Genomic DNA, 9,788 nt, shown 5'->3' with positions numbered 1-9,788 from the left:
GCCCAAGAGAGGACCATGTCTGGTTAGAAGACTGTCCAGTAATCTGTTATACTAGAACTTCTCAAACATTAAAGGGCATACAAATCATCTAGGGAGCTTGTTACAGTGCAAATTCTGATTCAGTAGGTCTGGGTGGAGTTCAAGTTTCCGCCTTTTTAACAAGCTTTCTGGTGATGCCTATATTGCTAGTTTTTGAGGAGCGAGATGTTAAATCCTTCTTGTTTCTTCATTCTACTCGAACAAGAACAACAACAACAACAACAAAAATGACCCAGCTGTAGAAGTGCTAGGAAGAGGAAACAGAGGGATAGATTTAAAAAGAAGCAGGAATGGGCGCCCGGCCACGGCGGCGTGCAGGGCAAATGGAGTCGGTGCTTGCGGATGCGCTGCTCGCGCAGAGCCAGGACCCCTGGGCCCTGCTTGGGGCGCTGTGTCGCAGGGAGGCGTCCGCAGAGCGCGTGGAGATGCTGCGCTTTCTTCCGCAGCGACCCGAGGACCAGGAGGCGCGCGGGAGCGGTGGCACGCGAGGTCGCGGCCAGGCCCAAGTCTGTTTTGGTGGTCTGAGAAGAAAAAAGATGAGCTTCTAAAGGTTTGGGAAAACTATATTTTAATTATGGAAACTCTTGAAGGAAATCAGACACGTGCGATAAAGCCAGTTTTGCCAAAACTAAACGCTCTGTTTGAATGTGCAGCGTCAGGGGAGACGGGTGCCGGCTCTTTCAGCCGTCCTGGCACCTGTGTATTTACGGAAGAGCGTTTGAAAGTGGAAACAAAATCCTGACCAAAGAAGGCGTTACCCATTTTTTGGAGCTGTGTGAAACGGGGTCTCCCATTTTCACCAGAATTTTCTGAGTTTATTGTTGGCCCGTTGATGGATGCACTTTCAGAGAGCTCTCCGTATAGCACGTAAACATGCATTGTTATCAAGCAGCCGTGCAGTGGTACGCGTTTCATAGACAAAGGTAGTTTCTTGTTAAAGTTTATTCAGAAAACGACAAGTAGACGTTGCTGTGCTGTCCCCATTCTGTCTCTGTCTAAGGCTTTGGCAAACGTCCCAAGATGTAAAGCTCTGGGTACAGACGGCCTTCTTGCCCTCAGGGACGTCCTCCAGTGCACCATGATCACACATCAGATTCTGCTGAGAGGGGCGGCCCAGTGCTGTCTCCTTCAGACGGCCACGGATCTGGTGGATGTGGAGAAAGTGTCACTGTCAGACGTCTCAACTTTTCTCATGTCTGTGAGGCAAGAGGAGTCCTTAGGACAACGAACTTCACTGTGGACAGCGAGACAGATTGAACAAGAAAAGTGGGCATCTATGAAAAAGCAAGATGCAGACAACGATAAGAGTGATAAGGAAGAGAAAGAAAGCAGCAGAGAAAAAAAGGGAGCGGTCTCGGATTCCAAGAAGACACAAATCCAGATCTCTTTCCCTGGAAGACGATCTTCCCCTGTCAGGAGAGAGAGAAAGCGCAGTCATTCTCCATCTGCCCATTACAGAACCAAGAGCCGGAGTCCATCCGCTGCTCCAGAGAAAAAGGAAAAAACTCCAGAGGTCCCAGAACCATCAGTGAAAGTAAAAGAGCCTTCAGTACACGAGGCCACTTCTGCTAGTGACATCCTGAAAGTTCCCAAGCCTGAACCTGGACCAGAGCCTAAAGAACCTTCCGCAGAGAAAAATTCCAAAAAGGAAAAGGAAAAGGAGACGACCAGGCCAAGATCTCGGTCACGTTCCAAGTCAAGATCCCGGACACGTTCTCGTTCTCCTTCTCATACTCGACCTAGAGGGCGCCAGACATCCCGATCAAGATCATATTCACCTAGAAGGAGGCCAAGCCCAAGAAGGCGGCCATCTCCTCGAAGAAGAACTCCACCAAGACGAATGCCTCCTCCACCAAGGCATAGAAGGAGGAGATCTCCAGTGAGACGAAGGCGACGTTCATCAGCATCCGTGTCTGGGAGCAGCTCGTCTTCCTCTTCATCTCATTCCTGGTCACCATCAAAGAAGCTTCCAAAGAGGACATCCAGCCCCCGTCAAAAAAACTCGTAGGTTATCTCCTTCAGCAAGTCCTCCGAGGCGAAGGCACAGGCCATCACCGCCAGCAACTCCACCGCCAAAAGCTCGTCATTCCCCAACAGCGCAGCAGTCCAACCGTACAAGGAAAAGTCGTGTTTCTGTTTCTCCAGGGAGAGCTTCAGGTAAAGTGACAAAACATAAAGTACTGAGAAAAGAGAGTCCCCTTCACCAGGACCCAAGCCTAGAAAAGTACAGTTATCTGAAGCAGAAGAAGACGAAGGTGGCAAAATGGCTGCAGCCGATTCCGCGCAGGAGAGACGCCGGCACAGACAGAACCAGCAGTCTTCGTCTGATTCTGGCTCCTCCTCTTCCTCAGAGGACGAGCGACCCAAAAGGTCCCACGTGAAGCATGGTGAGGTAGGCAGGCGGCGGAGACATTCCCCTTCCCGCGGTGCCACTCCATCACTTTGAAAACGCCAGAAAGACTTCTCTCGTGGTAGACGGAGAAGTCCCTCCCTACCACCCGCCAGAAGGCGACGTTCTCCTTCTCCTGCTCCTCCTCGACGACGCAGGTCGCCCACCCCACCACCGCGTCGAAGGACTCCTTCACCTCCCCCGGTCGGCGCTCACCTTCCCCAAGGAGATCCAGTGCAGCGAAGATAGTCTCCTTCTCCGCCTCCAAAGAGAAGGACGGCTTCACCCCTCTCCTTCTAAACGAAGGGCATCACCGTCTCCACCACCAAGGCGTCGGGTCTCCCACTCGCCACCTCCCAGACAAAGGAGCTCCCCAGAATCTCAGGTTGGCAATGAAATTATTCTGTGTGATACTATAGTGGCTACATGTCATTATGCATTTGTCAAAGCCCACAGAACATAGAACATCAAGAGTGAACCCTAATGTGAACTATGAACTTTGGTTGATAATAATGTGCCCATGTTGGTTCATCGATTATACCAAATGTGCCACACTGATGAGGGATGTTGAGGCTAGGGGAGTATGTATGTGTCAGTGGGGAGGGCTGTGTGTGAACATTCTGTATTGTCTGCTCAATTCTGCTGTGAACCTGAAACTGCTCTTAAAGAGTAAAGTCTATTAGAAAAAAAAAAGAAGTAAATGGATTAATTTGTGATATAATCTTACAAGGACAAATTATTCATCCCTACAAACAATGAATGGCATATTTAATTAAAAACATGTATCTTTAAAAATATTACTTAGAGCCAAAGAGACCAACATCAAAGTGTACAGTGTGATTTATTTCATTTTTATCAAGTTCAGCCACCGTCAAACTGATGGATGCATGTTGTCAGAGTGTGTGTGTTTCAGTTGAAATGTGACAGAGGTGTATATTCTGTGTTAATGGATATGATTCAAACATATGGTTCATACATTGACTTTTTGGATACTGTTGAGGGTTAGGAATTTGAAAAATTTGTGAAATCAATAACATTGATACATTTCACTATATTTTTTACTGTATATAGATGTAAATACAAAAAGAAAAAGGTAAGAAAAATTACCATTGGACAGTAATGGAGAGAATGACATTTTGGTTACAACCCTCCCCTCTGACACAGCCCCTCCCCCACACACTGGGTAACTGACCAATCCAGGATGTCAGTTGCTGGCTGGGTTCTGTGTGGAATCTTGGGGTGTCCCCCGGGGCTTGTTGTGGCTGCGGGCTCCATGATAACTGGGCAGAGCCCTGAGTGGGTCAGTGCCATGGAGGGGCTGTTGTCCTCCATGGAGCTTGGCTTCGGGCTGATCCTGAGGGAGCTGAGTGCGGTCCTGGTGTCACTTCTCCCTGATGGCCTGTCTTCTCATTTCATGTTCCAGAGACTCCAGTGGGAGACAGTGTTGAGTCTCCCTGTCCTCACATCATTGATAGGTGTCTTATTTATCTACAGATTTATTCGGTCTGTTGCAAGTCATCTTTGTCAAAGATACGAAAAGCAGCTGGCAGAAAAACTGGCTGCCCAGATCAAAGAGAAGTGCCACCTCATCGACCAGCTTTATGTGGCTAAGCAGGAGTGTGCCAGGATGGAGACAACTTTAAAGAAAGCCAGGCTAGAGAAGGAGCCAGTAAATATACCCAGCCTCACTAATGCTTATGGAAAGTTGATGACGGTCAACCTGAGTTCGAGGAAGCAAATCAATTCTCTCATTCAAGAACTGGGGAAAGAGAGATCCCTGCAGTCTATTCAAGAAGAGGTGGCAGAGATGCTAAAGTGCTCAAGTTCCTGGAGGAGGTCACGAGAATCAGCACATCACAAGGGGCTTTTACCAACCAGCCAGGGGACCGAGCACCAAGCCTTGATGGTGACTTTCCCAGGAGTGGGCCCTCGTATTAAACCTGTGCTGTGCCCTCCCCTCCACTCAGGCCTCCAAGCTGCCAGGCTCCATTCACTCACTCGATCAGATCTCCACCTAAGTGGCACTGAGGCCTGTGGATGGAGGGCAGTCCCCTCCTTTGGACCAGAGTTCCTCCAACTGTACCCATAAGCACAGCAGTGAACTTTTTCATGGTCAACTTCTCCATCTAAAATGTAATTGGAGTTCCCAGAAAACACCAAGTAATGTGGGACTTTCTCAATATTCACAGAATGCTTGGATTATCTCTAATTAGCAGTGAAAGAAATGTATTTAAGAGACTGATCTTTTACTCAGTTTGAACCTTCCTTGAACCACATTTCTCAAGACAGTTCTAGTAACTATTATACATCAATTGTATAAGAGAAATGTAAATATAGGTTTCTGTATACAAATATTGCATTATAATTTAATAATATAAATATAATTTAATAATATAATTTAATAATATATTATATATAATTTAATAATTTATTAATAAATTAATATTGCATCATAATTTAATAAGTATATTTATCAGTATAGACTTTTAGTTGGCCATAGTATTTTTTCTAGAGTTAAAATCTTTAAAGTCATCAGTTTAAGCCTAAGAAATGTTTATTCCTGAGTTTTATATTTAAAAAAAAATCTTTTGAGATGATCATAGAATATGCTTAAAAGAGTTTTTATTGAATAGTTATATTCTGTTGTAACAATAGATGTATTTAAAAATAAATTTGATAAGTTTCAAAAAAAATAAAAAGCAGGAAAACTACTATATATAAACTAGATAAACAACAAGGTCCCACTGTATAGCACAGAGAACTATATTCAATAACTTGTAATAACCTATAATGAAAAAGAATATATATGTGTATAACTGAATCACTATGCTGTACACCAGAAACTAACACAACATTGTAAATCAACTATACTTTTATTTTAAAAAAGAAGGAAGAAAGGAAAAGTTGGCTGGAGCTCTAGTATTTGCTCTGGGCCCAGTAATAATGGAAGGCCTACCCCCTCCCCTTCATAGCCAACACCATGCCATGGAATCTTAAATATTTGACTGAAAAATTTAAATGCACTTGGGTGTATTAACATCAATATCTTTGTTTTAATGTTGTACTAGAATTTTGCAAAATGTTACTGCTGTATTATTCTTTCAACTCTGCATCTCTATTATTTCTTACACAGTGAATGTGGATCTATAGTTATCTCAAAATAAAAAGTTTAATTTTAAAAATCCACAATAAAAAAAAAATGAATGACTCTAATGAGATGGCAACCAATACTTTGGTAAGTCAGTCTCCAATTCTGTGCTTTCAACAAAGTTGAAAAAGGACTCAGTTGAGTTGTTGGTTAACAGATCATTAAAAGTAGCTTTGATGATTTTTTTCGAAAACATGAGGAAGAAAAAAGTGATTCACAGTTGTACTGAAGTAAAAATCAACTTTAGGTGTAATAGAAAGGAATGGGTTTGATTTTTAAATATGTAGATTTAAAAACATGTCAATCTTATTTTACAATCAGAACCACAAAAGTGTGGTGTATAATCATGGCAAAAACATTTGTTTCTAAATTTCATAACATGGTCATTTAAAAAAGAGCTGATGAAAAGGGGGAAAATCAGGGGAAAAAAAGACTAAAGGAAGTATAGAAGGAGGTGACATAAGAGAGAGTCATAGAAATAGAATAGAAAAATGAGTGAGAGAAAACAGAGTTGTCACATGATCCAGCAATCCTACTCCTGGGCATATATTCAGATAAAACTCTAATTTGAAAAGATACATGCACCCCAATGTTCATAGCAGCACTATTTACAACAGCCAAGACATGGAAGCAACCTCAGTGTCCATCAACAGATGACTGGATAAATAAGTTGTGGTATTTATATACAATGGAATATTACTCAGCCATTAAAAGGAATAAAATAATGCCATTTGCAGCAACATGGATGGATCTAGAGATTATCATATCTGAAGTAAGTCAGACAGAGAAAAACAAATACCATATTAATCACTTATATGTGGAATCTAAAATATAACACAAGTGAACTTATTTACAGAACAGACTCACTGACATAGAAAACAAATTGATGCTTACCAAAAGGGAAACGGATGGAGGAGAGATAATTTAGGAGTTTTGGATTAGCAGATACAAACTATTATATATAAAATAGATAAACAATGAGATCCTACTGTATAGCACAGGGAACTATATTCAATATCCTGTAATAAACCACAATGGAAAAGGATATGAAAAAGGGTATATGTATATGTGTGTGTGTGTGTGTGTATACGTATGTATGTGTGTGTGTGTATATATATATATATATATATATGGAATCATTATGCCATACACCAGAAGCTAACACAACATTGTAAATCAATTATACTTCAGTTTAAAAAAATACTATAGGGAAAAAAAAAAAAAAGAAAATGAGTGGGAGAGGTTTAGGGGTCTCTGAGATAAAGCCTCACTACCCTTTGAAACTCTGATTTATAGAATTAAAATGATAGATACAGAGGCAGTTAATACTGGAAAGCAGTAAACAGTGGCAAATGTTTAAAACTTGCTTGGGAGGAAGTGGATGGGAAGCCACGATTTGGAGTATTTGTCAGTTTTCCTGGTGTAAATACCCACCCTCCCAGGGCCAATTTCAGACTACCAACATAACATCACTGAACAGAGTTGAAAGACACACTCAGCCCTCATGAGTCAGTATGAACCAGCTCCAGGACACTGGTGCCTTCAGAGATCATTTTCTCCAACCACATCATTTCACAGTTGATGCAACTAAGACCAAAAGAGAAAATGTGCCTTGTCCAGATTTGCAGAGCCTACAAGTGATGGAGCTGAAATTAAAACCCAGAAAATTAAAACTTCAAGTCTTCAGACTAGTGCTTTTTCAACATGTTCCCCAACCTTCATTTTTATTGATAACCTTTATTTGAAAATACACACATTTCCAGACTCCCTTGCAGCTAGATGGTGGTCATGTAGACTCTGAGGCAATAAAATGTTAACAGATTCAAATTTTTCTAATTAAAAAATAAGTAACTAGCTTGTACACAGCTTTACTTTTTCCCCATCTTCTTGACATCTTGCCACTCAGAGGGTAAAAATTTCATAACAAAGATGGTAGATCAAGCAGTTAGATGGTATTTAGATCTTTGGCTACCTCTTCAAGCAGCTGCACCAACTCTAGGCTTCTTATTATATGAAAGAAAAGAATCTTAGGTTGGTTAAACCACCCTAAACAGTAGGGCTTCTGCTAGACAACCAACTGCAATCCCAGCTGCAGTACAACCCCTCTGTGGTCAGAGGGACAACAAATTAGAAACGTCTTCTGAGCTTTATGACCAAAATAAACATTTGTTTCCCTGTGGGAATCTATAGTTTTACATATGTGTGAGGAAGTGATTTACATTTTAACAACTCATTTTGGAACCTTAGAAGTATCGGTTCCTTTGACAGTCAACAGCTGTCTGATTGCCTGATACTCATTCCTAGAGAGACTGGACCTACTATGTTTAGTTGGAATCAGTATATTCTGTATCTTAAAAAAAAAAAACAACAACAATAAAAAAAATCAGATTCCCATTTGGAGGGCCCACTTAACTCTGCTACAACTCAAGACGAGTTTCTACAATCCAAGACGATTCTGCTACAAACACAACCAGAAAAAAGGGGGCCTGTTCTGAGTAAAGCTGACCAGGTATTTTGGTGTGTTTTAGACCAGGTGAATCTCCCAGGTTACTTCCTCAAAGATCTGATGTCTGAAGTTTGATATACTCATCATATTACTCACTGCCAATTACATCATGTGGCCTGAATAAGAAAAGATATCAAGTTTGGTTTCTGAAGGCCCCACAATTTTTTTTTTTTTTAAGAAATAACCTTTCTTAAGGGGGAGGATATGCCAGTGGTAGAGTGCCTGCTTAGCATGCAAAAGAGGTCCTGGGTTCAATCCCCAGCACCTCCATTAAAAAATAAATAAACCTCTCCCTAAAAATAATAAAAATTTAAAATTAAAAAAAAAACTTTCTTAACAGGGAAGCCTAAAATAATAAAGATACTCTATAACAATTAAAAAATTTTAAAAACCACATATTTAAAGCAAGAATTTTAAGTTGGATATTTAGTCCTTATCCTGCTTTTTGAACTATAAGACAGTATGTTTAAAATGGCACGATCTTTCTAAAGTGCAATTTGGTGACAAATATCAAGTTTTGCCAGCCGACTGCCCTCAGCGGTTCTGTTTCTAGGAATATATCAGGGGTGAGTGCAAGAACCTAGCAGCACAGGTCACAAGAGGGAAAAATCAGAAAACAACCCAAATGCCTAACAATAGAGGATTAATTAATTAATTAAAAATGATCTTGGAGAAGACTGCTTAACAACATGGGAAAATATTAACAGTAAGTGAAACAGCAAAAATATATGAACTCATTGGATAAATGTGTTATAAAAAGACATGCATAAAAATGGCTTTATGTTTTAAATAAATACACATGAGTTTTAGGGGTTTTTTTTAACCCCATCTCTTGTTACCATGTAAATTATCCTTAATGACCTTTCATATCTCATCAGACTGGCAAGAAGAAAGCTCATCACATGTGAGGATGGTATGTTGCTGAGAGGACTAGCAGACACACGGCAGAGAATGATGACCAGAATAGACCAAATCAAATGTAACAGGTCTAAGGACAAATTCCTGCCTGGGAGACCACGAGAGCCTGTCTTCTCTGCTCCAAGATGGGCGGACCCAGCTTTGAAGCTTCGTGAAGGAGTGATAATCTCCCTCCAAAGCCAGGTTCCATTTAGAAAAATTGTTTTAACTGCATTTTAAGAAGGACATGAACAAACTGGAACACGTTCTAAGGAAAAGGGCCAGGACCCACAGAGAGCTGGAAGACATGTAGTGAGGGAGACGGATGAATGAATAGGAGATGTTTAACCCAGAAAGCAGATGATAAATGAGGGGTGAAGCAGGGGACCTGGGAGACACCTTCAAACATTTGAAGGACTGTCATTCAGAAGACATTTTTTCTTCACAGTTTGGAGCTGCTTTTATTATTTTTTCATTTTTTTATTGAAATAATTGATTTATAATGTTGTTTTAGTTTCTGGTATACAGCATAGTGACTCCATATATACACACACACACACACACACACACACACACACACATATATTCTTTTTCATATTCTTTTTCATTATAGGTTATTACAAGCTATTGAATATAATTCCCTGTGCTACAAAGTAGGACCTTGTTTATCTATTCTGTATATAGTAGTCTGTATCTGCTAATCCCAAACTCCTCAATTTATCCCTCCCTGACACAACTCCCCTTTGGTAACCATCAGTTTGTTTTCTGTCTGTGTGTCGTCTTCAGTTTTGTAAGTATGTTCATTTGTG

General features: G+C 40.9%; 1 protein-coding gene across 1 annotated transcript; it reads left to right on the top strand.

Annotated features, from left to right (window-relative positions):
- Positions 1–1,036: 1,036 nt before the first annotated feature.
- On the top strand, positions 1,037–2,105 carry LOC102512147 (serine/arginine repetitive matrix protein 1-like). Its single transcript, XM_032462326.1, has one exon. The coding sequence runs from the start codon at positions 1,118–1,120 to the stop codon at positions 2,045–2,047; it is 930 nt and encodes a 309-aa protein (XP_032318217.1). The 5' UTR covers positions 1,037–1,117; the 3' UTR covers positions 2,048–2,105.
- The last annotated feature ends 7,683 nt before the right edge of the window (positions 2,106–9,788 follow it).

Source organism: Camelus ferus, chromosome 19, assembly GCF_009834535.1.
Source record: "Camelus ferus isolate YT-003-E chromosome 19, BCGSAC_Cfer_1.0, whole genome shotgun sequence".
In the NCBI taxonomy this organism is placed as follows: domain Eukaryota; kingdom Metazoa; phylum Chordata; class Mammalia; order Artiodactyla; family Camelidae; genus Camelus; species Camelus ferus.
Note: the sequence above shows the minus strand (reverse complement) of the source record. Positions and strands in the feature narration are given on the sequence as shown.

Excerpts from the sequence above, each read along its gene's own strand:
- LOC102512147 (XM_032462326.1), top strand. The coding sequence starts at position 1,118 with ATGATCACACATCAGATTCTGCTGAGAGGGGCGGCCCAGTGCTGTCTC.